The sequence below is a fragment of the Photinus pyralis genome, unplaced genomic scaffold (genome assembly GCF_008802855.1).
Source record: "Photinus pyralis isolate 1611_PpyrPB1 unplaced genomic scaffold, Ppyr1.3 Ppyr1.4_LG4, whole genome shotgun sequence".
Classification (NCBI taxonomy): domain Eukaryota; kingdom Metazoa; phylum Arthropoda; class Insecta; order Coleoptera; family Lampyridae; genus Photinus; species Photinus pyralis.
This window is the reverse complement of record NW_022170511.1, coordinates 33,644,302-33,670,668: the sequence shown is the minus strand read 5'-3', so window position 1 is coordinate 33,670,668 and position 26,367 is coordinate 33,644,302. Positions and strand designations below refer to the sequence as shown.

Genomic DNA, 26,367 nt, shown 5'->3' with positions numbered 1-26,367 from the left:
ATAAGAAATTCTATGTGCAATGGCAAATGGTGACTAAACTGCTCACAAAACACTTGTCCAGCTAGCTCAAGTAAATACCACACTTTTATAATTGTAACCATTTTGGTTAAATTTTCCGAGGCATGGACCTTTACTTGAATCTTGATTTTAACGAACTGCCTTTCTTGACATTCCAATTGCTTTTCATTGGTGAACAATGGGCATCTTCACTTTCACAGAATATATACGACAAAACACCACGGCAAAAAGCCTCATTTACACGTCTTCCTAAGCTATTAAAACATTCTTCCCCTCTACGAACTGCTAATCCTCCTTCCTTAACAAAATAATGCGCGTCGTTGCAAAATCAAACTGCACCTGTGTTTTCTAATCGGCAATAACACGTCCTTATTTTAAACCTTAATTAGAGTACGCAGCGATAACAGTTCTTATCGCAGACCGGAGATAAACTTTTGCAATAACTACGCAAGGTGTTCCTTATCTTTCGTCCACAAAAAACTAACAAAAAATTAAACAAAGCAATTATTTAAACAAAATTAACAACAAATAATTCTGATACAAGACAAAATCGACTTCGAAATCAAATGATATGGTCGGCATTGCGTTCAGTCTTCAATCCCAACCCATGCCCACGTCTGATTCTTCGTGTCCGAAATGCCTCCGTCGACGTAGGTTGTAGGTATATGTGTGTAGCTTAATTTTCTCGGTACATACACAGTGCATTACAAGATATCAAAGTCAAATTTGCAAAAAGTTAAACCGAATCCTAGTATTGTAATAAAAAAGACCATTTGCAACAATCAGCAATAATTAAAAAATGATTTTTTGATGAGGTTTGACTAATGTCAAAATGACAAAAAACACAATAAAAGTCTTTGCTCGGTTGAAGCAAGAAAATCTAAACGAATTGCCCGCAGTAAGGCATCGACACTTATTCTTTGCAATCTAAATAACTAGGTGTTTCTCTAGTACGAAATACGTCGGACGTCTACAAAAGAAGTGATCACTTTCCACAAACTCAACGTTAATGGCGTCTTCAATACCAAGCCAAGTTCATACTCTTTTAGGTAAAATTATAGGCATAGTCGTAAACTAAACCCTTTTCGTACAGATTTGAAAAAATATTCGATGGCAGAACTTCACAGGAAGGTCTTTTCAACACTCTCGCAAAACCAATCATTCAAAGGTAAGAACTGAATGCAATATCCAGATTTCAATCTCAATCTGCAGCTCACTCGAAGGATACAATGGAACAATCCTTGCCTACGGACAGGTTTGTTTCCACTGCTTATTTATTTTACGCTTGTTTTTTTCACGGACTATAGACCGGAAGTGGGAAGACCTATACAATGACAGGCTCTTCAGAGTACTTTGAAGAAAGAGGCATTATCCCTCGTAGCATTGAAGAAATTTTTAAACATACAAAACAGGCAAGAGTGTCTTAATTGGTCAACATCCCTATGAATTTTTCGGTTCTAGAACATAAGCGTTTACACCATTTATATATCGTATTTAGAGATTTACAATGAAATTGGATATGACTTATTGGATTCAAGACGGCAGATTTCTTCAGTGGAAGATATTGAGTGAGTAAATGTCGATTTCATAAATATTCAGCGCAGTTTGATAGGCAACTCAACTAACATTATTTCCCTAATTGAAATTTGACAATTCTTAACCCCCATAAAAATTGGACGAATAACTTTTCTTGTGTTAAAAAAGCTTCAGTGAACATCAACCAAACGCCTAGAAGTCATCAGGAAATCGTTTAGTGATTTATTACTGTTGATACGATGTGAGTACCAATGGTTCACACGTCTAGTAAGAAATGTGCCTCTGCTTATAACTTTACGGTCAAATTGACGGAATGGAACCTAAAGTGCAATTTTTTCCGCTATCTAAACGTTAAAAATTTGACCCCCCTCCCCCCATCGCTCGACTTGATTGACAAGTACTGTACGGCCCTGAGTAAAATCCCGAATCATCTCCTCCTCGTGGCTCTCTCGTGCCGTGAGTTATTCCTTTTTTTTGGAAAAGGTCGACACCTGTCAAAATTGCAAAATCATATGTCCGAGCAATCCCTGCAATAATACCTCCGGAATGCCTCTCATGAGCATTTTTTCACTCTCTCTAGCGTATCGCTGACAAATATAACCGTACACCAGAGCTGAGGGTGCAGAGGTACCCGCCCGTTCCAAGTGATTCGTCACCAGATGTTTGATCAAGTAAAGCCCTCTATGGTTCCCTGAACTAACGTATCCTTAGCTTTAACAACTTCCGAAAATGTATCCTCCCTTCCCGCGTTTTTTATTCACCACTCCTCCTCCAGTCCACAGCACTCTTGATAGCCTATTGCAGTCTGGATCAACTAAAAATGTGAGCGCATACAATAATAATCACAATGAAAACTCACATTTATTTTAAATTAACTAAGTACCGGATTCTTAATTGGTTTTGGGATTACACTTTTTCTCAAATTATGGTTATTTGTCGAGAGCACTTCTTAAAAGCCGCAGATATAAGGGTATTATTGTAGGTAATTATTCTTTGAAGTACAATCAATTATCCACGAATTTGTATCAAAGTAGACTGTAAAAATGTTCCGCTAAATTATGAGCGACCTTAAAAAACATTCAAAATTTGTTGCAAGCGACCCCAGCTAATATCAGAGGTAGGATGTGGAATATTTTTACTGTCAGTTGCTCTATAAAGACCTGTCTTACCAAAGAAAAAGTAGTTTCCACTATGCCAACACTGGTCCAGTTTAAATCAACGTGTCTCATTCTTTTTCCACTTTGCCATGCAGCAGTATTCGTTAAATTTGTAAATGTTCTAAACCATAGTTTTTAATAAACGTAATTTTGCGCAGCGAATTAGCGGAAAAAGGTTCACTTTCGACCCACAACTTAACACACCAAAAGGTATCGAGCGAAGAAGAAGCCATGATGTTACTCTTAGTTGGAGATTCGAACAGGTATTAACCTACAAGAAGTTCAGTTCAGCATATTCACCATTACTCCTTCGTCGTTTTCCAGAATAACCGTAGAGACTGGAAGAAATTTGTTTTCTTCTCGATCACATTGCATATTCACCATTACTATCTCCTCTAGAAACGCCATTAACGGTAAAATACGAAGATCCAAGCTGAATCTAATCGACTTGGCTGGGTAAGCGAAATAATTAGGTCACACTTTGACAAAGGCTTGTAGTTCGGAGAGGGTTAGCAAATCGAACTTGTCTGGAGCAACTTTAAGGGAAGCAAAACACATAAACCTGTCTCTGCATTATTTACAGCACGTAATTTTTGCGCTTAATAAGAGAAGAAGATATGTGCCGTTTAGAAACAGTACGCTAACCTACCTTCTCAAAGACTCCCTGTCTGGACAATCAGTTACAGTTCTACTTGCAAATTTGGATGTGAAAACAGCTAATTTTGAGGTTGACTGTTACTTTTGAGTATCTACCAACGTGGTAATTTCAGGAGAGCATAGCGACGTGTAAATTCTCGCAGAAAGTTGGCAACGTCATCATTGAAACTAAACTTAATAAAGAAATCGAGCCACAAGAAGATATTACTCGGATGAAGCAATTAATAGCTCAATTGCAAGTGGAGCTTTCGAGCACTTCTAGATTTAGGGTATCATTCTGAGTGGGGCGCAAAAGGTTTCAACAAATTTTTAGCAAAATGGGGCGCTTAGCAAGGAAGAAAGAGAGAAATATAAAATTCTCATTAACAACTATCTGTTGAATCCTAAGGAAGAGCTCACTTTGGACTGCATGGACATGCGCGCCATCCGATACTGTTTCAAGCTCCTCAAACAAGTGGCGAAAGAGTACGAAGCAGATAAACTGAACTTAGAAACCAAGGATAAAGAGAATCGAGATGCTCTCAGGCAATACTCGCAGATTGTCGAGGAGCAGGAGAAAGAAATTAGTATCCTTTCAGTTCATGTTTGTTCTAAGTATTTAACCTTACTTTCCCTAAGCACGTCTCAAATCCACAGGATCCACTTCCTTGGCAACGCATACCACAACGTGGCCTTCCCGGTTCGAAGAAAATAGTACATCCGAGAAGAGCACCAACGAACTGGAGTTTTACAACGAATCCATTGAGAAAGTGTACAGGGAAGCTGCAAGTTTGGTCGCAGTAATCGAACAATGTCAGAGAAATATTTTGAACGCCAAAAGCAACTGCGAAAAACTCTCGGAGGAACGTGTCTTATACAGAAGATCACTCTCCAAATTGCAACAGTTAAAAAATAAGTCTGACACTCTCAAAATTGGCTTAAAAAGGGAGACGGAAAAGGTTATCAATGGTTTTGACAGGTGGCACGAGCATATTGAGTGGAACCATTTTCTGGTGGAAACTCAAACATCAATCCTTAGCAGTGGGAGGTCATCCAGTCAAAATACTTCTGTAGAGGGGTCGAACAAGGAAAACTGTACGTCTATGGATGCCACTAACTTCCCGAAACACAAGTGCAGAGAGGTTTTCAAAGTCAAAGACATTAACGTGCTGCCTATGGGCCCAGCGGCAGCAGAAATGAGTTACTCAACACGTTGTTCAACCCCAAGATACGTTTACAACCCAAATTTCAGCGTTACAGACGACGAACTTGCAAACACCTCAGAGAATGTGCACTGGAATACTCCCGAAAAGGAGAATAGTGTATCAAAAACTGTGCTAAACAGCAACGATCCCCCCGAGTTCGCCGAGTTTATTCGTACGATTGCCCTTACCGGCGATATTGCTGTAGACGAGGAAATAGTACGGTTTTATCGAACCAAATTTTTTTTCACAACTAACTCCTAAGCAACATATTAGTTATAACAATTAACAATAATAAATATATCACATTTATAGTTTGCAATCCGGGTGATCGATTGAAATTCGATTACCGACCATAACAGCTTTAAGCAGGGTAAGTTCCTTTTTATTTACAACTCCTACTATTTGATTTATCCCGATTGTCTTGTTCGTGGGGACCGTTATCGAGAACAAATTCGTCCCTGGCATCTTGACGGTAGTTTTGTGTTTATATTTGTTAAAACCTAAAGCAATTTTTAGTAAAGTTCCACGCCGATTGTAGTCCTACTTACCTTTGTACTCATAAACCTGTAGCAGCTTATTGTCCTCGAGGAATAGAAGTAAGGTTTCACCGTTGTTCCTTGGTTCTAGTGAGAGAAGGGATGACGGTTTGTAAGCTGGTAGGTTTTGGAATAGCTTCCCTGTGGCGAGATCTTCGTATATCTGAAAATGTTAATTGCGCGAATGCAACAAAGTCACACAAGTAGTCTACCTAAAGTAATAGGTAAAAAAAGTTACTGTGAAAAATAATAGAAAAGAATCGACTCCCTATTTTGAAGTATAAGCAGTAAGTGAACTCAGTTTATGGTTGATGTAAGAAATTTTGATTCAGTGCACACTTCCCCTAATGAATTCTTATGGTGTTTTCTTACGAAAACTACAATCGCGCGCATTTGATTAAACGCAGTGTCGTAAAATCGTGAATTTCACTGGATTCTAAATTTATAGACAGTATAAAGTAAACCAGCATCAGATTTCACATTTACTCGTAGTTAAGTAATCTTCGTGATCAAATTAGTTTTCTATTGGATTGCGTAAATCGTGTAATCTTTTGAAAATTTCAGAGAAAAATATTAATGAATTTGTTCTAATTCAACTCTGCCCACGCTTTAGCATTTCATTTTAAAATAATCGTATGATTGGTTCCTGTTTTCAATACCTCCCCGCTGCGAATCCTTTTGGAACTGTTTCTCGGATATCCCAGGACGCTTATTAGAAAGAATCAGGCGAAATAAAAATTAAAAAAGTATGTACTTATAAATTGTGCACAACTCTTGAGCAGATAAAGCGCATTCTTTAACAGTAATAGCTTTTGTTTTGACATCACCAATGGATATATTTCTTGTAGACCTCTCAATCGCCTTTTGTGAGTAGCCTCTTCCTACAATCCGTTGTTGAGATATAAGCAAATATACCCGATCACGATAAGAGGTCGAGGAGGAGGGCTGTGGTTGGTAGAAATTAATTCCTTTCGTTGAGACCTTTCATTAGAGTACCATGAAGGATAAAACTAGTTCCACTCCCCCCCCCCCCCCATTAACCCGTAGTTTGAAAAGAGGGCAGAAAAAAGGGCAGTAGTTGTTAGAAAACGGTTCCTTTCGTTCAGACCTTTAATTACAATACAATGAGAGATTATTAATTATTATTAATTTATTATTAATTTTTTAACCCCCCCCCCCCCCTCAGGCTCCGTCGCTCACTGATAGTTTGTACAAACCAATTTATTTCGTAGAACACGTGTTGTTTACCCCCCCCTCCCCCATTTTAAAGTTTCACTTGGGACCACTAAAGGCATGTGTATGCAAAATCTGAAACCAATTGGTTGTCGTATGTAAAAGTATGCACGTTTTACTTTCAAAAACAGCATCTCAGGAAATAATTCGTGGGGGGGGAGGGCCTTTTAGACAGCCAAATTTGATGGCCGCCTGGAACACCTTCAAGGTATAGGCTACCTACTGAAAAAATTCCAGGACTCTGGGACCATTCCCCTAGAAGTAGTTCGAAATCGCAGAAGTGGACGGACGGAAAAAACGCAAACAATTCCAAACTTTAAAATGGGGGGGGGGGGAGGTAAACAACACATGTTCTACCCTTCATGGTATTCTAATGAAAGGTCTCATCGAAATAAATTGGTTTGTACAAACTATAACTTTCCCGTGCGACCCTTTTTTCGAGATCAGCGAGCAACGGGGTGGAGGGGGAATTAATTTTATCTCTCATTGTATTTTAATTAAAGGTCTCAACGAAAGGAACAGTTAAACTACTGCCCTTCTTTCGGTCCTCTTATCAAAGTACAAGGTGGAGGGGGAGGGAGGGGGGAGTAGAACTAGTTTTATTGCGATTGAGATGTCTGCAAGAAATATATCCATTGGTGATGTCAAAACAAAAGCTATTTCGGTTTTAAAAAATGCGCCTTGTCTGCACAAGAGTTGTGCACAATTTATACTTGTTTTTAATTCTTAAAAAATGCGCTAAAAATAAGAAGACCTTTCCTGTACACCTTCTTAGAAATAACTAATAACTCTTATAAAGTAAACAGTAAAGTATACCGACGGACACACGGATGGATACTTGACAGTATAAGGATTTCCGGGATTGTTTATCGCGCCAAAGAACAAATCCAAACTAAAATCCCTCCCACCTTTCGTAAGTACTGTATTTATTTATTTATAATCCCTCTTGTTCTAGGCCCTCAACAGGCTTGCGCCCAATTACAGAGTGATCCGCATAATGCTTTTTAGAAGTGCCACCCGGCCTCCGGTTTTGTAGCCCAACGCTCTACCACTGAGCTACAAAGCCGATTAGGTTGCATCCCTCTCCCCCACTTTCATTTCCATAAATGAGCGATAAACGATGCATTTATTTTGAATTTGGGGGGCCAGAAGGAGAGCAAAATAATCCCATCGTGATAAAAAAAGTGTCGAATCTCGTCATTTTTTTCAGAAGGGTTCTGTGAGCTTACCTTGATGAAGTCAAATGCCTCTTTCACGCTGGTTTGATTGTTTGTACCGACTGCAACAACACTTTTCCTATGGTTGCCAATACCGACGTTCATGGTTATAATATCTCCATCACCAGCAGGCGGAATTAAACCATTATACTCTTCTATAATATTCCCTCTAAGAAACACATCTGTTTCATATCCATATTCAGTCTCTTCCACGGAATCATGGCGGCTGAGTTTCAGCAACTTCCGCCCATTACTTAAAGATAAACCAAGTCCCGAACCTCTGGGTACAAATCTCCAATTATCTGAAAGCCACGAAGCTAATTTCACACCAAATGGGGTGGGGAACTTACCCTCAGAAATTCTCCATTTCCGGTGGTTTTTTACTTCGGTCGCTCCTTTCGTGTGCAAGTGGTATTCTACAACAAATTCGTCCGACAGTGCGTAGAATGTACCGGATATCAACGAATCTTGCAGCAGTTTATAGTTTTCCAATTTATGCAACAGTACCAACTCCTGATGGTCGAATTTCCAGATATTTGTACCGAAATACCTACAATCCGTTAAAAATGCGCTGCTTTTACTGACCAAGAAAACGTAATCTCCGTCTTTCACGGTTATCATTTGGGAAATCGTTCCCGTTTTGATAATGGAAATTTCAGAAAATTCCGTTTTGAACCATGCGAATAAATGGGAGGTGCAGGAGGATTCTTCGGTGACCAAGAGGTAGTCTTCCGTGCCCGACTAAAACCAGGATAATTGGGAAGTGGTGAAGGAGTTGGCGCATACCTTAAACTGGTGGATGTTTTCGATCTCGGCTTCAAATTTGAAACGTTGCAGGTAGTCGAAGTATTTGAACAGGTATATTTGCGATTCTACTCTCTTCATAACAGCGCTGACGTCTTTACATACATTTTCATAAGTTCCCTACAAGCAGATGTTTGGTCAATCTACTCATCCAACTCATACATACCGTTATTCCATCTTCGGCGTAAACCTTCAAAATGCGCTTTTGCTCAACGGTATCCGCCAATTTCACCACGTCTATTCCCTGCAATAACGCATCGCCAAAGACATTTTCACCAAACACCACGCCATTAGTCGCTGTCCAATTATCTGATATAGTTTGCACGAATACGCCGTCAGTTTTAACACCCCGTTCGTTCCATTCCCTTACATTTACACCGTTAACTTGTCCCCCAACTTCTATATCGTCATTCATGGTAACTTCGCAGTCAAATTCGTAATTTGCCGTTAACCTTTGTTCGGTGTTTGTGGTAACTGCATTACTCAAATTTCTTCCATCGGACAAACCCACAACTTGTAGATTATTTCGCACCAGAACGTTATTGGCGAAGGTGATATCTGAGTAAACTTCGTGTAATCGTTGATCCTAAAATGATTTAAATTAATAATTTGCTACCATTCTTCCGTTCACCAATAAGCGAACTCTAGATACCAGAGAATGTCCACTTTAAATACTCCCCTCCTACGGTGGCCGTTTATTTTTCCAATATTTGTGGGAGCGGCTTCGGATCATATGCACATAAGAGTTTGAGGTGCGGGTCTCCCATAGATAGGACGTATCAATATGGATACAGACTCGACACAAAAGATTTTTATCATGGGATTGTGTTAAGTTAACAGACACGCGCGTTGTAGCGATGGTAAGTGGAATTAAAGTCTTGGGGGGGGGGGGGTCATGATCGGGATACACTTGTTTAAGCAGCGAGTGCATCATTTTAATCTCAGTTATATTAAATATAGTGGAATTGTACGGAGACATAAAATCACGAACTTGATCTGCCAGACGGCTATAACCAACCACGTGACATCCGAGTGGGCGTGGTATTCAGTACTGAAGAATTTGTAGAACGATAAAGGTACCGAGATATACTATCACTAACGTTTTATTTGAATTATCAGTGAAAAAACTGAGCATTAGTTGCTATCATAAAATTTAATTATCCGGCCAATGAGGAAACAGCAGAGCATGTTCTCTGCACGTGCTATGCTGTCAACGAACAAAACAAACTACCTTCGGTAAAGCCACTCTAACGCCTACCACAATTGGGGAGAAATGCCTTAAGACTGTCATTAGTTTCTTTAATGATCTCAAGCTGCTCTAGAAATAAGTAAGGCCGTTGGAGTAATTGGAGATGCCACATAACCTCACATACCACATACTATGAATAACTTACCATGAAAATTGAGTTATAGTATTCGTCGGGTAATACATAACCGTTCACACGATTTTGCACGGAAATGTTATGAAGGGGGGATATTTCCAAGAATTCCAAACTTTGGTTGACATGCTGATCTGTACGTAACGGTACCAGCGCGTTGAGATCAATGTCGTTGATAAAGTTTAGGTAAACTTCTCCCTGCATTGTAACGTACTCGAACGTGAGCTTGCCTGGTATTATACCACGGTTTGTCAAAACAGCATTTTCCTTCCAACTGTCTAAATCAACCCCACTCAAGTACTTGGTCTCCAAGTTATCCATCATCAATTCGCTTTCAGCATAAACCGGCTGTATGAATGTTACGTCACCGCCAATAATACTATCTTTAGTTATAACCGCAACGTCTTCTACGAACTCAGAAAAGTCTACGTTGTTAATGTTACCCCGCACGTTTAAGTTTTGCTTGACATGAACCTAAGATAGAAAAAAGTAATCACGTCACAACTTTTCATAGTGACAAACCTTATTTAGAAACGTTACGTTGTTTGGTATTTTTCTGCTTTGGGTTTTGTATACGACATCTTGGAGAAACTCTTCTAAATTCAGGTCGTTCACGTAACCCTCGACTATCAGGTTATTTATATATGGAACACGTTGGAACATCAAGTCATCTGAAAAGAAACAGAATGTATGACTTTGAAAGTGTTGTGAACATCCATGATTTTATAAACGGATAAATAGTTTCGGAATGCCCTCGTATGCATTCCAAAGCTTTTGGTAATGTACCAATGATGTAATAGATTTCTTTCAAGATTCAGAAGTAAACCAGATATTTCGTGTAGCATGATCATTTTATTTTACTGCTGCGTATGATAGGGGCTACACTCTACAGTGTGTCAAAACAATGGAGGGAGTACTATAAGTTCCAGAATTTTCGCAGTATGAGGGAACTAATGGCTTTATCTAGGCTTTTAGATACCGATCAACTTCAATGTGATCCTATGAAAGTTAACTAGTTTTTTGTACTCCGTGGACTAAATCAATGTGTTTTGTTTTCCATTTAAGGGACTGAAGCGAGGACTATAGTGTCATTTTGTCTCCGAAGAATCCTAACCAGATTAGTATCTCCTCGACTACAACAACAACAATGGCAACTTGGTGCACCATGCGTGGCATCGGATCAACGTGGCGACGTATTTCGAATCGACGATGAATGAAATAGTTCACTCTATCGCCCGCCATTCCCCCAAGGAGCCGGAACATACAGGGTGGCCCACTAAAAACAGTCAATGCCAATTTTGCCCACAGTTTTGCCAGAAACGCTCGAACACGTCAATTTTAGTTTTGAGGGGGACACCTAAATTAAGTAATACTACTTACATAACTTTAACCCTGAGGAGGTGAATTGCACCCCAAAAATTTGAAATGGGAAGGGGCCGTAAATGTTAGATAGGTCGAAAGGAATATTCATTATGTTTTCAGAACTGTTTTTATTTTTCAAACCCGATCAGTAGGCGTTGAAGTTGAAATAATTGAGAGCTTGTGTCAGAAAAGAACATCTGAGATAAGTGCAATAAGCGCACAAACAATGCAGCGAATTTGTGATTAACTTGTTTAATTTTGTAGTAAATTCAAAAGCAATGACGGTTTACACTATAGCGCAAAGGGTGGAAATTGTTTCGATTTTTTTTTAAATTGGCGATTCTGCCTTCACAAATTCGCTTCCTTGCTTGCGCTTGTGTCAGATGTTCTTTTCTGACACAAGCTCTCAATTATTTCAACTTCAACGCCTACTACTTTTAAAACAGCTCTGCAAATCCATTTGTATCGAGTTTTCTCTGGAACTACTGATCGGATTTGAAAAATAAAAACAGTTCTGAAAACATAATGAACATTCCTTTCGACCTATCTAACATTTAGTACCCCTTCCCATTTAAAATTTTTGGTGTGCAATTCACCCCCTTCTCAGGAAAAAGTAAGGCAGCGGTACAGAAACAGCGATTCCCCAAAGAGTTTAATTACCAAGCCTTATAGAGAGGGTGAGACGAAGCAAACCAGAACTATAGGGAAACGAGAGCTCCACTGATCCAGCATAAGCGGCAGGAGCAGGCCAACGCTATCGCATTTCAGGACTATGTTACGATAGGGTAAACGCCGGATTTAAGAAACCCGAAAAAATAGTGGAGGAGGAGCAACAGGTGAGTGAACACTAGAAGGGAAAAAAATAAGAAGAGAAGCTTGTAAGGTAACTGATGAAGTATTTAAAAATTGCGGCTATCCCCTGGCTATGGTGTCGGTAAGACCAAGATTTCTTAAATTGAGTTTTCTGGAAAACTGCGAAGTTCTCATAGATAGATGTTTATTTCTAAAAAAGATTTCAAAAGATAATTGATTTTAAGGTTTCACTGTTATGATGTTAGCAATGACATCTGCGATCGAATGTGGAGTATGAATTTAGATTTGCCGGTTTCTTCGAAGGGCGTCTTTTAAGGCCAATTCTCATACGTTCCGTTACCGCGTCGCGTCTCTACGCTAATGTGATCGCCAAGTGAGAATCAGCCTTTACTATTATTATTACTAGTATTGTTCGGTCAGAACGTTTAACGATCTCAAAGTCGGTGTAAACTGTAAAGAGTTGGATTATCATCAGGCCGTGGTAAAAATGCAATAGAATATAACTACGTTCCGATAGGGATTTCTACATTTTTTCGATTTGGTGTGTGTGCGACTGGTTCCTGAATACGGTCCTGACTTTTTAAATTCGTGCAGAAGCTAGCGGCGCCAGTAAATCGTGGGATTTAAGCGTTTAGTTCAGATTACAAGAAGATTTTGTTTATTTTGCTGTCGTGGTTATCGAGCTTGCTGTGTAACGTGGGTTTTTGCCAACTTTGCGGAAAATTGGTACACGCGGAGTAGGGTTATGTGCGTCAAGAAATGGCGGAGACGGTATAATAAGTTACGGAATTGGCGTGAATCATAAAAAGTAAAATGGTAGGAATTAGGCTGTTAGCAGAGAGCCGTGAGTCAATACGCGTTAAGCTTAAGCCACGATAGCGTTTGCGTCGAGCGGTTAAAAAAGTTACAACCTGTAAGTTAGCGCAAGGTGGATTTTAGTCTGCGTAAAGAATTCAAATTAAACCTCCGGGTAATTGGTGTCAAGCCGCGAGAAAAAAATTCAAACAGTACGTGTAAAGTACTTGAAACGCGGTATGGAAATCGACGATCGTTAAATTTACACGACCCTCGTAAGTATTTTTAATTAAAATAGTTAAAATAGTAAGCTTGTTTAAGAGTATCATATGGCAATAAATGTGATTCACCATTTATAACGCAAGTGTTATTTTCCGAATGGTAAACGTCCCGTAAATAAGACAGTGGAACACCATTGAGCCCCTCGTCCACCACAGTATCATAATTAACAATTACGTTTCCAGTAATAGTAACCGGTCCCTTTACTGCCTGTTCTCCGGTTTTCATCAAAATGTTATCCACGTGAATGCCATTCAAATATTCCGAATTGAGCATCCTTGTGACGCGAAAACCGTTTACGAAATTCTTAAAACCGGTAATGACCGGATTTTTTTCATCTTTGTAGATCACATTATCGGTGAACAGTTTAAAGGGCACTCCATTGAAGTGCTTTAAATTGAAATGATTGACGAAGAGGTCCCCCTAAAAGAAGGAAGGTAAGTTTCGCGCAACCAAGTAACAGCCTTACAGCGAAAGTGACTTCGGTGAAATTGTTGTTTTTGTCGGTCCAAACGGGCGATTTGACAAGCTCAGTAACGTCTTCTCCGTTAATAACTTGTTCCACTGACAAGTTTCCGATCACGTTGATATCTGCAAATAAAAAATGACTGCGAGTAGTTGAAAGCTGGAGTTACTTTTCACAAACAGGTCGCCGGCAACGAATTTATCCGATATCAGATCTAAGTAGTAGTCACGGTCGAAGAGTTTCTCAAATAATTCCCCATTAACCCATTTGGCAATTAGGTTCTCCGCGTGGAGACGCCCCGCTGTGTATTTAGCAGAGATTGTTTGTTGTCTTGTCGCGCTTAAGCGTCTTTTGTCAAATTCCTCAAGAGAGAAGTTGTCTATTGATCCCGCCAGGCTCCCTTCCACAATAACATTGCGCGCCTGTATTTTGGAAAAGTCTATCAAATTAATTTCCATATCTCTTTCACTTCCATCGGTGTCGTAAAAGTAATTGGCAACGGGAAATTCATTCAACGTGCCTGATATTTCCATCTTGGTCGCTGTCAAATCAACCATTCGACCATCATTTTCGAATACAAGAGTGGCCGGCAAAAACTGATCACCGCTAAGCTTCACTGTTTCTAGGTCCAGTTTCGTAATATTGATGCCTGAGTATAACCCCTGCACTAGGAGATTCTGGAAGACTACGGCACCATTCAATGTCTGCATTAAAATTGTTTGCTCAGTGTTCGTGGTGATGATGGAAGAAAGTGGGATGCCACCAACACGCTCTGACGTCGATATGATACCATTGCTAACGGAAAGCCCCTTCGTAAAGTTTTTAACTGAGGTAACATGTGCGTAACTATCAGTCTGAAAGTTACAGCTAAGTCACTTGATCAAAAATGATCATACTAACCAGATAAATGACATCCTGGAGAAGATCTTGCAGGTTCTTATTATTGTAGTTCTCCGATACAATAACACTGCCCTCTACAATTAGGGATCTAAAATTGGCTCTCGCGCTAATCCTGTTAGTCTCCAACAGACCAGGATTGGGCAAGAATTTTTCCATAAATGATCCTGTTATGTTAACCTCATCCTTTACATTAATAACCTCCGTAACTTCAAGATCAGTGAAAAGGAAGTTTCCCGGTAACGACTGACTAGTGGAAAGCGTTACAATGTTGTCTGGTCTGATTCCATTAAGACTACCCTCAATGATGAGCTGTTCCACGTGCAACGGACTCAAGAAGTTTTTTTGGCCTAAGCAGAACAGAAAAGGTAAGTTACTTCAACGTCCACTTCCAACCTGTAATTGTGCTAAATTCGGAGTTTGTGAATAGGTGGTCCTCCGGGAACTTGACTCCATTCAAGTACTGGGCGTCGATTGCTCCAGTAATGATTACATTCTAAAAGAAGAAATACACAACGATTCGACGTGCAAGTCTACGTACATCAGCCATAAACGTCTCCCCAGGAATGTAACTGTCGACATCTCTTAAACGGAGAGACTTTTTGAACAATTCGAAATTCTCCCCGTTGACATTTTCAACGGTAATATCTCCAAGCATTTCAACCGAATCCAAATCTAAGGTTTCCACTTTTGAACCGACGTCCCCGACGATCTCTGCGAAACTTTTTTGAATCCGAAAACTATTCGCCTGGGAAGTGTTCAATTTTTTTGTTACGATTACGTGTTCAAACTCGAAAGTATCTGGAAAATAACCGTTATCGTGATTCATGTGAGTATTATTACCGTTGTATGTCCTTTTCATTTCGACCACTTCGTTCATTAGGCGAATGTCGTTTACGTTTCCGTGTGTGGTCGTAACATCGCCAAATACCTCCACCTGATTTTCAAATACCAATCGCCCATTTAATCTTAGAGGCTGATCGGTCTTGTACAACAAATCTTCGGAATTAATTCCGTTAGCCACTCTAAACGTGAGGCTGCCAATGTTGGCACTATTGATAGTTTTATGACCTGAGATTATATTCGCCGCATTCTTTCTGTGAACAAGTGAGCTGAAAAAGATGAGATAGTGGAGGTAACTTACTGCACTGTGTCACGCAGTACTTCCTCAACACTTTCATCATTAATTAGATCAGTATTGATGTTTTGAAATGAGATGGAGCCCAAAGCTTGCAAATCCCCGTACACGTTCAATAATCCAAAGCGCCTTTCTGCCTCATTATCAGCTGCAATTTTTCCAAATTCGGCTTTTGTTTCGCTTAGATTTTTTTCAAAATCATCAGTTAGATGTTTTAGGTCACCGACGTGAACTACTTGATCATCTGGAAGCGGTACAATAACTGTGGTCACCTCCTCTTGATACACCGGCAAAATGGTGACACGATCTACATCGTCTTCACGAGGGGTCGTTTCTAAACGTTTTTGAATCGATTCAATTTGGGCTTTTTGTTCCGATATCATTTTCTGAAAACGGAATAAAGTTATTCTCAGTGTACCTTGAGCATCCAAGATGTTTGGCAATTTAGTTGTTAATCACAGATGTAAGTAAAACAGATTGTAGAATATACGAGTGTGAATTTAAAATTGTACAAAAAAGATCTAAATGCAACATACAATTAATTACGTGATTTATTTATTTACAATTTATTAATAATGAAGTCCGTAAATTACTATCTACGACTCACTTGTACGCAATTTATAACATGTAAACACGAGCGCGATTATTTATCAGTGGAGCGTCGATGTTGGAACTGTCTATTAAACACAATTCGATTTGCTTATATACCAAATGGAAAGTTTTTAAGAAAGATCACGAACATTCTCGATACGTGCGGGTTAAACAAGGTATACGACAATGTAAGGTGGCAAGTGGGGATTTTATTTGCTTATGTCGATATATAATCTCAGAATTTCGTCATGTTAATTTTTAAACTGTGTTTCTACTATTATACCAGTTCAACTCTTACTTTTGGTGCGATAATATTACTCATACTAGGGGAAGGTCAACTTTTTCGCAACTATAGCATTACAGGCAGAGATTTGGAATGTCAAAGAATGATATAACGATAGCCCTTAATTTGGATGTTCTTATTAGAATTTCCAGTATACAGACCGATTGAAATATAGGCTTGCTTTCAAAATTTGAGTTCTGGAAGCCTCGGCGTTATGATATTGGCGTAACAAGCGCCTAAATTGTTTATCTTAATTGGTTTTATCTGGCCCAAACCGCAGTGGATTAGATCCTCGTCCGTATTATAAGGTGCAATTCAGCAGAATTCCAGTGCCTGGGTTTCTTGAGCAACAACTGAATTCTCGTACACTTCGGGAGAGTACAGAGAAATATGAAATGGAAATATTGTTCTGTAAACTACGCCATGTGGACGTTTTATTTAGCTTCAGCACCTACAGTAATGTTGGGTCACACTGTATGTGTTTCATTTCATTTATTTTTGACGTTAACGTAAGTTCATAGCACTCCGTTCATACGTTTCCGTTTGTCCGTTAGCCAATCAGAAGACAGCAAATTTTTAAATCGTGCGTCATCCGTTTACGACGGAAAAGTTGGTTGAAGTTGAACATTTACGTTTCCGTTGGTCCGTTTTTAACAAGAGTGAGGTTATATTTGGTATGTTAACAGCGTTCGCCTATTCGTTCTTCACAGTAATAATCAGATAGCAATGTGTTCTTACTTTCGTACCATTTTCACATACTGAAAATCACGGAGGGTACAGTACAAAATAAAGTTTAGGTTATGGTTATACTTGCAAATGTACAATGTGGACGGATTGCTATGAACCTTAACAAAATGTACTATCCGTTTGACGGATCAACGCAACGGATGAACGGAGAGCTATGAACCCACCTTTAAATGTTGGTTGTCGATTTAGAATGAACACAATTTCGATAACATTCGAATGTGAGGTGAATGTATTTTGTATCAGTTTTAATTGATGTTGATTTTGTTTAATGAATTAATTTGTTTATTTTGTTTACTTTATTGTAAAGAGAGAAAAGATACGGTTCATCTGTTATTAGGTAATTGCATTGTGTTGTTTTAAAATTTATCTCCGGTCATTACGATAAACTTTTTTTAATGCTACGTAAAGCTAATTAAGTTTAAAGGTAAGGGGGTTTCGCCGTTCAGACAACGCATGTGTTTAATTTCGTTCGACGACGCATGAATTTTGATAAAGAAGTTGCGACCGATGTTGTAGAAGCGAATAGTGGTTAAATGGAAGAGACGGGCGTGAAACGAAACTTTTTATGTTAGTGGAGGTTTTTGTTGTTTGGCAGTAATTAAGTGTTTTATTTGCAAGACAGTCTTACACAAGGGGGCCGCGTCCCCTTTAAGAATGAGTAGATAAATCACTCAAAAGCAGCTAACACATCTTATACTGCATGTGCATGCAGAAATTACAAGTGTAGAAGTATAGGATATATTGAAGGAATTTTTGCGGAAAAGCGGAAAATTTTTGGATATATTTAATTTTTTATACTTGCTTTTCTTTACAATGCTCAATAGAGCAATGAATATTTTTGTAACTTTTGTATGTTCTAGTTCTTCATTTTTTTTAAATAAAATATTAATGATCTATGCCTATGGTTTTCTCAAGTCAAGTATCTCTGAGTTGCTCAGTTGCATATAACTCGATATCCTCCGACATTTTTTAAAAATTTTTTCAAAACTTTTCTTTCAAAAATAGATTATTTGATTGATTAAATAAACAGGATTCAGGGTCACTTAAAAAACCCACTGCTCTGCATTAATTCGTACACATTGTTCACGAGAGGGACCTTTCAGACTCCATGGTCGCTGATTTTTGCCCCCCCCCCCCCAACCGTTATTCACTTCCGACTTCGCTGGTTTAAATCGAGTTTAAGCGGAGTTCACGTTTACGAAAAAGTTAGTCGGAGTATTGTGTTTATCGCACATTTAAGATAATTAAGATTAATTTGTTCAATCAATCGCATGTGCTTTGTATTTGTCTGCTAGCCCTGAACGCCACTGTTTATTTCAGCTTTATTATTGATTGATTTACGTTCAATTAATTTGGTTCAACTGTAATTGATTAGCTTTGTGTTTAAACGATTAGGAGGGATGTAAATGTTCTTTTTCATGAATACAGAATACTACCCAAGCATTCTTCAAAAATCACTGACTGATATTTTGACCAACATGAATCATATTTCTTACTCTTTAAACCCCGACCACCTAGGGCGCCCAAAATTGACTTTTAATATTCAATAGGTATAGAGGATTTACTGTGTGAATTTTCATGACTTTTGAAATGACAACCTCAAAATTGATCACTGGCTCTTTGTGTATATTCTATATAAGGTACAATTCGCAACTCGAAATAAATTGACAAGTTCTCGATATTATCACAGCCAACTATGACGCTATTCATAAAGTATGTAACAAGCGCGGTTAGAAATGTAAGTTTATTTCAGATCTAAATAGAGTAAGTTAATTATGCTGCAGTACGTGTGTATATTCAAAATGAGGATAAATGAAGGTCATTGTAATTAAAGTAAGAGCAAGGAGAGTCGAGTTAAGTTGCGTCTATCCCAACCGAATGTTGAGGACCTATAAATATGAGTGTAAATAGTGGGAATTTTTTCGCGGTGTCGAACCTATGTTAAACCTACCTGAAGCTGTTGTCTAGTTTCAATCAGTTTCTCAACTTCTAATTCTACAGGACCTTTACGTTGCTTCAAGACCGTTTCGACCATAAACATGATAGTTTTACTCTTATGCGGCACTAAAATACCTAAAACGTCTTTCAAGGAAACAACTGCCGCCCCTAACAATCCATTGAATCCATCCTCGTCGACCATACAATCCAGCCCGTGCGCCGCCTCGCCAAAAAATGAGCAGGGGATCTCTTCGTGCATATTAAAATTATGTCCGTCGTACAGAACGGCCTCTAAAGAATGAGATTTGTACGTGTCATGGTCAACGGTGCGTTGCAAAATTAACGCAACTTCGTCCCTGTAGGTCTTCACGGGAACGGGCAGCCAAAATTCGACATTGGTCAAATGGATACCATTCACGTTTTCTAACTCGATATTATCCTTAACAAACTTATAAATGGAGGGCGTGTCGCCGTTAATCGCCAAAAAGGATTTGAAACCGATTTTAAAGGAGGCCACCTGATTTACATTGTTACTACTGATAGCAATCCAAAACTCAAAATGGTCCTTTATTAGTTTGTACACCAGAACTTCGTTCTGCTTTTGTTGTGGTATGGAGAGATACATATCCGAACCATAAGAATTAATGGCCGAACTGTTTGCGGGAGACGAAAGTTGTAGCGTTTGCGAAAGCCTGAAAGGGGAGTAAAACGCATATGGCGGACAAATGCGAGGATAATTACCAAAACTGGGGGGACGTCAGGGAGTTCACGCTGAATTCGTACACATCTGCTGTATCGTTGAGGATTAGAAGTCTACATTTGTCGCTTTCCAGCTGAAAAAATTGCATATGCGAGATCTTTTTCTGAAGTGGCCACGTCCAGAAGTGTTCCTGTAATTAATCACTTAGTGAGTGAATAAGTGCCCTTAAACGTAGGTACCAGATCGAGGTCGTTAAGTTTGTACCACCTCAATTCCGCGGTGTTGTCATTGATAATGGCCGAAATGAGTATAATCTCTAATTTGCGTGTTTCAGTGTTCCAATGTTGGAACATTTCTACTGCAGTAACCTTCCAAGGGAATTCTAAAACGCACCCTGATTCAAAACGTTTCAAATTCACCCACGCACTTACCCGCCACTTTCTGTCGTGCAACAAACGATTTGCCATCTTGTGATAATTCCACATTTAATAATACCATGGCATTATCCAACAAACCAGCACCGAACACTTTTCCGTTACCTGCCAAGGTTCTCCATGCCAAAACGGTACCATCGGCGGCAAAGCTATTATCAGTTGTAACTTTTGTTATGACCAATTCTACAAGGGAGATTGGAAATTGTCCGTAAATTAAGCAAAAATGTCACCTTCTCGGTTGGCGTATCCAGACTCGAACTGATAAGAGTGCCATATCTGTTCCGCAGAACAGAAGTTTAATAAAATGCAGCAAATTACGAACAAACCATCGATCGCCATTACTATTCACAAAGTGTGGTTTATTATCGCAATAGAGATAAGTGCCCATAATACCAAACTTGCACTTATTCAAATAAATTCCACTTTCTTTACTTTATTTACCACAAAATAAATATTTATATTTACATAATACTCTTAAATTTCTAAGGTCTCGCGCGTTATTAAATATGTACAATGCGTAAACGAAGGAAATTAAGGAACGGATACGGAAATGAACTGCCGTGGATCGCCAACTTTCGGTTGAAACCTTAAATTCACTCTTTTCCCTTTTTGATCATCAATATCGAAGAATGAATTCCAATCGAGTAGATAGTAGAAGCCGGTTTTCGGTGCTTCTGTGGGAGGCGGCACCGTGACCTCAGCTTCAATGGCGGCGCTGCCACCAAAAGAATCCTCCAAGTCCTTGATGTTAACGGTTTCGGTTTCTTGATTACTGGTCGCCGCGCTCGTAGCTTCAGTCGAAGTAGAGTTTTCTTGACGTTTAACTTCATTCTTACTCAACCCAATGTCGTAGTTAATCGGATTTAAGTCGTCGTCATCTGCGCCAAGAACCCCAGAGTCGTTTTTTTGCAAACTTCCCACGAGTTCCTTCAGCTGGTCCATGTCCAATTTGTTCAAGTCTGCCTCACTGGCTGTACCGTTCAGTTTTTCTAACTGCTTAATAAGTTCCATGAGTTGGTTTAGCTTGTCGAGCTCTTCTTGCGTGGCGTACGTGCTCTCAATTGGATTGAAAACGTGAGTTTGTGGGGGCGAAACGTGGTGCTCAAAATCCTTTCCCTCTCGATTCCACAAACCCAAATTCTTCACTACGTCTTGCAATGTATCCGGAACTATCTCGAAGTCGACACCCGGTATCTCCGAAAGTGTGTCTTGAGGGGTGTGAATTTTTCTATTCTTGCGGCCGCTCTGTGCACTTTTTCCAAGCCCGAAACGTCCCAGAAACTCTTCCATTTCCTCGTCTACTCCACTAATTTCTGGTAGCGGTTTAAACTTAATGTAGGAGTCGGGTCGTACTTCCGCCGTGGTTCGTCCAAGATACGGTTCCTCCTTTACTTTAGGCGATTGATGATTGAAATCTGCTAATAACCCAAAGTTCATTAATAATTCTTTCATTTCCGGCGTTAAGGTGTTAGCAACGTTAGAAATGTCAGGTACGGCGGGTGGAGCGGGCGAAAATGTGTCAATGATTCCATAATTCTCCTCAATGCGATCATTGGGATTCGGTAAGTTAAAGAAATCGTACTTTAGAGGATTTTTCTTAAGGGAATCCCCTATGTTTAGTTCATCTAAAGTTGATTTCAATTCGTCAGGTAAATTAACTTCCAATAATGGCGGTCTTGGTGTTGTGAAACGATGAGGTTTGGATGGTTTCGGATCGGAAACAGTTTGATGAGTAAACCTTACGGGTTTCTGAGTTGTGAAATGATCTGAGGTTAATGGTGATAATGAGTTGTTAGATTGCAATTCGTCAGGGTATTTGTGATTAGGATAACGGGGCGATTGTTGTACCGGTCGTCGTCTTACACTGTTTTCGGCGGATGAAGCTGGTTTCTGCGTGGTGCTTCCACGTCGATACTTCATCCTTTCCGTAGTTAATTCGTGTAGTATTTGTTTTACTGTAGCTGCGGTCACTTGTCTGTGACTACCTTTTTGTATATTTGTCATTAGTGATGAACGATTTGATAGGTTAGGAGTGGTGTTAAGTATTACAGCGATGGTTGAGGTTGTCTCACCTGATGAGCTAGTCTTAACTTTCGGGGTAGCAGTAGTCGACTGCACGCCTCTCTGTTTGACTTGCACTTTTTCCCTGCTCGTGGGTCTCGCGTTTCCAGGTTTTGAGTCGTTGACAATTTGTGTAACCGGCGCTTTAGTATATAACTCCTGCATTTTGCCGTCATCGTCACGATTTGGCGTGTACGGCATGACTAACATAACAGATTTTTGATCGCGTTGTTTCGATTTCTCCCTTTGAGCCGCGGCCAAATCGGATTTGGTGAGTTTTTCGATAATTTCCAAAATTTCGCCTCTGGTTAATCTGGGAAGTGACGAATTTGCTTTCAAAATCTCTTGCACTTGGCGCACAGTTTTATCGACATAGTCCAACGAATTTTCCAACGCACTCGCATTATTTATAACAGATTTTTGATGTGCATAATTTAATCCATTTATTTCGTAAGGATTCGACGTGCCCACACGTGGTAACTTTATATTTTCGTTCATCGGAAGACTAAGCACCTGGTAAACTGCTATCGCCGCCAAAACGGTACACAGCGCATTCGCCTGGAAATAAAAAAAAACCGGTAACATCTAGGTCTAGGTCACAAGTAAATTAAAATGTAAGAGCGGTATGTAAGGATTACAATTCCTCAAAGTTGTAGACAGTGACATGCACTTGAGAATAGTTTTACAGTGACTTTCACAATAACTATGTAATCTACGTAAATTCGGTTTCTCTTTCACTTCTTGTTATTGAAAAGGAAAATTAGCAATTTAAATTAATACCTACTCGTACATAACTTTGTTACGGTACTGTGCAAGATATTGAGCGACTCTAAGCTTCAAATTTGCACAGCCTCACCCATCAGAGTACCACATCGGTTTAAGACTGTTAGTTCTAGTTACGAAACGGTAATCCTAAACAGTTTCAATACATTCCGAAACATTTCTGAAAAGCGTATCACTCATGATTTTAACGTTTTCAGACAACGATCTGATTCCCAAAAATATCCTCCTCCAAATACAATGCAATTTGGAACTGCTGGAAATGATCAAAATAGCATAGTTGGATGGCATTGTTTTATAGCTTCCCTGGTAGCTTCTTATCGACGGTTCCTCAATCTTCAAGACTATTATCTTGATTGCTGTGACAAATAATAAAGGCTAGTCTTCAGGGGGAGTTAGTGAAGGATCTGAGGGATTTAGCATCTTTGAACAACCAACACTGTTAAATGAACAATCAGGTGAACTAAAAATCCATAAATCTATAGTAGGGAACAATCACTGACAGTTACACCCAATAAAAGTCCCACAAAGGTCCTAATGGCAACTATAATACAGAATGTGAAATCTAAGCAATGATTTATATCTCCCCCTTAGGATTGCGCTAATTACACATTTTACGTGCCCTTTTTAATCTAGACTTCATCCTTTATCATCATAGAATAAACATTTTTACGGAGAACAAGCCGATTTTCTGTATTAAGCGTCAAATTAAGGACATCATCAATCTTTTAAGCAAGTTGCTACAAATAGTGAAAAAGGCGGAGTAACTTTTTTGTAGGTAGCAGAAAATTGAAAAAAATGACAAAACTTCGTAACTGTTGGCTACCAAGTCTAAAGTTCCAGCCAACATTCCGAAACCTACGCGGAGTGCAACGCAATTTGGTACCTGAGAATCGTTCACGTTTTTTCCCGTTCAGGAAGTTCTTTCGGTGTACACCTTAACGCCTTCAAAGAAACATGTGTTCTAAATGTCAAGTCTCTTTGCAACTGCAAAACATAAAATCTTGTTTTTTTCTGGTTCCCGTTCCCGTGGGAATTTTGTAAAGTGTTTTACTAACTCTGAGGCTTTCGCGGGCATACAGGTACGTCCAACCATTTCCCAGAGTTTTATTGCAATCAGATGAACGGTTTGGACAAGACACTGTACAGCGCTCCCTGCACAAGCGTTTGTGGGGGGGGGGCCTACGCTTTTCAGCGACGCCTGGTTCAGTTTCATACGAGCCCTCGAAGCGGCGGGACGTCCTTTTCAGTGACCCTCCGCGAAGAGCCTCCTCGTGGTGAGGATGGAGAGAACTTTGGAGAAACTATGCGAGAAAATTCAGTCTTTCAGGATGATTAATTGTCGTTCAAGTCGTTCAACGATCATTTCACTCGTGTGCAAGATTCGCTGAACAAATACCGCCCAATGAGCGTTCGTTTGATGTCAGAACAATAAATTTGCCGAAAACTGATGTTTATTGAATTGTTCCAGAAGACTTAGTCATGCGTAAGATTTTCACGAAACTTGTGCCAAAAAGTATTGTCCGACGCTTAAAAGCAGCAGCGCGTGGAAATGTGCAACGAACGAGCTACTTGAACTCCGTAACTTCCTTGACAACGCCAACGTCATCACAGGAGATGGCTGAAACCCCACCCACTCAGAAATAAAGGCATAAATTTAAAAAAATAAAGAAAATAAATAAATGAAAGTGACATATAATAAAATACATCTAATAGAATGTTTACGTGTGAGAAAGTTTATTGAATAGTTTATTTAAAAGTGTAAAATGATTCGAAATGCCGAAAGAGCTCCTACAAATTTAGACAGAATGCATTTAGCCAAAGCCATGCCGTATTCCCCTAGAACTCAGCGGAAAAAAGAAACGAGCCGAAGAAACTTCCGAATCATTGTTCACAGAGGGTAAATATAGGAAAAAAATTTGGGACAATAGCTACAATATAGAAAAATGAACAATCCGAGAAAGTAACTCTTGAATTTGAATAATTTAAATCTGACTTTAATCTAATATAAAATTTGATATGCTCAAAAATAGTGAGCTCAAATAGGTTTAAAAGCAACTCCACTCCTTTCCCATTTGTGAAAAATAATATTCCGAAGTCTCTTAAATAAAGTACATAAAATACTTTGTTAATTAGCGGGACCTTCTTCAATCCAGAAGGTATCTGAAGGTCCAGGCTACGGTAACCTTAGACTGAAGTTATATTTCGAGATGAATGCCGCTAAGTAATTTTAACACTCCAGCATTTACCTTTGCACGGCATCGAAACATCAAAAGAACATGAACAACTGACCAATCTTAAACAAATGAAAATAAGAATAACATTTAAAGTGAAACAAGCAAATAACAAACAAATTCGTGGGTTACCTCCGGCTAGTTACAAGTAGGTGAAGGCAATACATTTCACAATAAAACGAAGAATTACAATTAAAATTAAGTACATTACCTTTTGATATGGTACAAATATTATACAAAACTACAATTAAAGTTCGAACAAAATCAACTGGACTCTGACTAAACGCAGAAAACAAAGTAACACTAAATTTGACAATGGGCCTGTATGAACTTCAAAAAATGCAAAATTAGCAAAGCTAAATCAAGACACTATTTGCTACATATACAGATTAACATTGTTTAAAAATGGTTGATATAATTGCAACACTGTTGTGTTGAAATCAGACATCTCAGAGTGGCTCCACAAATATTTTTGAAGACGGACCCCAAAAATGAAGTTACGCCACTGCCACTCCCCACATTCAAGCTTCATCATTCAATATTGAAGGGTATACTCTTTGCTATAAACCACGTTTCGAACTTCAAAATTCTTTACGGAAGATTGAAAGATCAAAATTCGAGACGGACATTAAGAATTCAAAAAGTTGCATTTCCCCTGTCTCTGTCAATCGTAAAGCACCCCCGATTCTCTAACCATTTTCAGTCGATCGATTTCCAATGCCTGCCGAGATTTCCGGTGACGATATTCACAAACCATAAGCTGGGTTACGTATAACCTACTCACCTCATTAGAAATTTATTCTCTTATATGCCCACCATTTTGGATTTGAGCGATCGCTGGTGTTCAAAGCGATTTTCAACGGTACGGTACTTCCTAGTCTCAAATCGCAACATTGCATTTGTATTTTCACCATTTTTTTTTATTAAAAAAAGGTGGTATTTTTTGTGTATTGTCCGTCCGTCTGTCTGTTCGTTCTGCTTTGAACTACTTTTAGGGCAGTTGTGCTAGAGTACTGGACTTGTTTGCAATAGGTAGCCTATATCTTGAAGGTGTGTCACACAGCTACCCGGGGGGGGGGGGGGGATCTACCAATTACCGCCCTTCTCTACCCCTTATCAAAATAGGGA

At 39.2% G+C, this 26,367-nt stretch overlaps 3 protein-coding genes across 3 annotated transcripts; 1 reads left to right on the top strand and 2 right to left on the bottom strand.

Moving 5' to 3' along the window:
- The first annotated feature begins 835 nt into the window (after positions 1–835).
- On the top strand, positions 836–4,848 carry LOC116169317 (kinesin-like protein KIF6). The gene is made up of 12 exons (XM_031485382.1): positions 836–916; positions 970–1,067; positions 1,112–1,186; positions 1,231–1,273; positions 1,326–1,430; positions 1,480–1,586; positions 2,870–2,974; positions 3,036–3,167; positions 3,210–3,438; positions 3,482–3,637; positions 3,682–3,934; positions 3,987–4,848. Exons 1-12 carry the CDS (start codon positions 851–853, stop codon positions 4,811–4,813), a joined length of 2,196 nt encoding a protein of 731 aa, XP_031341242.1. The 5' UTR covers positions 836–850; the 3' UTR covers positions 4,814–4,848.
- On the bottom strand, positions 4,778–20,539 carry LOC116169316. The gene is made up of 21 exons (XM_031485381.1): positions 20,395–20,539; positions 20,162–20,347; positions 19,970–20,112; positions 19,772–19,920; positions 19,044–19,722; positions 15,478–15,857; positions 15,177–15,430; positions 14,875–15,134; positions 14,730–14,829; positions 14,337–14,683; positions 13,606–14,290; positions 13,440–13,561; positions 13,042–13,393; positions 10,244–10,392; positions 9,737–10,195; positions 8,509–8,928; positions 8,325–8,462; positions 7,889–8,279; positions 7,551–7,840; positions 5,101–5,251; positions 4,778–5,052 (listed from the first exon to the last, which is right to left on the bottom strand). The coding sequence occupies exons 1-21, from the start codon at positions 20,501–20,503 to the stop codon at positions 4,859–4,861; spliced, it is 5,958 nt and encodes a 1,985-aa protein (XP_031341241.1). The 5' UTR covers positions 20,504–20,539; the 3' UTR covers positions 4,778–4,858.
- Positions 20,540–20,587: 48 nt separating this feature from the next.
- On the bottom strand, positions 20,588–22,810 carry LOC116169092. The gene is made up of 2 exons (XM_031485120.1): positions 22,237–22,810; positions 20,588–21,582 (listed from the first exon to the last, which is right to left on the bottom strand). The coding sequence occupies exons 1-2, from the start codon at positions 22,808–22,810 to the stop codon at positions 20,696–20,698; spliced, it is 1,461 nt and encodes a 486-aa protein (XP_031340980.1). The 3' UTR covers positions 20,588–20,695.
- Positions 22,811–26,367: the final 3,557 nt, after the last annotated feature.

Bases quoted from the DNA above. Each gene is read 5' to 3' on its own strand.
- LOC116169317 (XM_031485382.1), top strand. From the start codon at position 851: ATGACAAAAAACACAATAAAAGTCTTTGCTCGGTTGAAGCAAGAAAAT. The intron at 917-969 runs GTAAGGCATCGA...GTGTTTCTCTAG, and splicing joins ATCTAAACGAATTGCCCGCA to TACGAAATACGTCGGACGTC. The intron at 3,168-3,209 runs GTAAGCGAAATA...AAAGGCTTGTAG, and splicing joins AATCTAATCGACTTGGCTGG to TTCGGAGAGGGTTAGCAAAT.
- LOC116169316 (XM_031485381.1), bottom strand. From the start codon at position 20,503: ATGGCGATCGATGGTTTGTTCGTAATTTGCTGCATTTTATTAAACTTC. The intron at 14,291-14,336 runs GTTAGTATGATC...TGTAACTTTCAG, and splicing joins TCCAGGATGTCATTTATCTG to ACTGATAGTTACGCACATGT. The intron at 7,841-7,888 runs GTAAGTTCCCCA...CGTGGCTTTCAG, and splicing joins GAAATGGAGAATTTCTGAGG to ATAATTGGAGATTTGTACCC.
- LOC116169092 (XM_031485120.1), bottom strand. From the start codon at position 22,810: ATGTTACCGGTTTTTTTTTATTTCCAGGCGAATGCGCTGTGTACCGTT. The intron at 21,583-22,236 runs GTGAGACAACCT...TTGGGTTATTAG, and splicing joins AGTTAAGACTAGCTCATCAG to CAGATTTCAATCATCAATCG.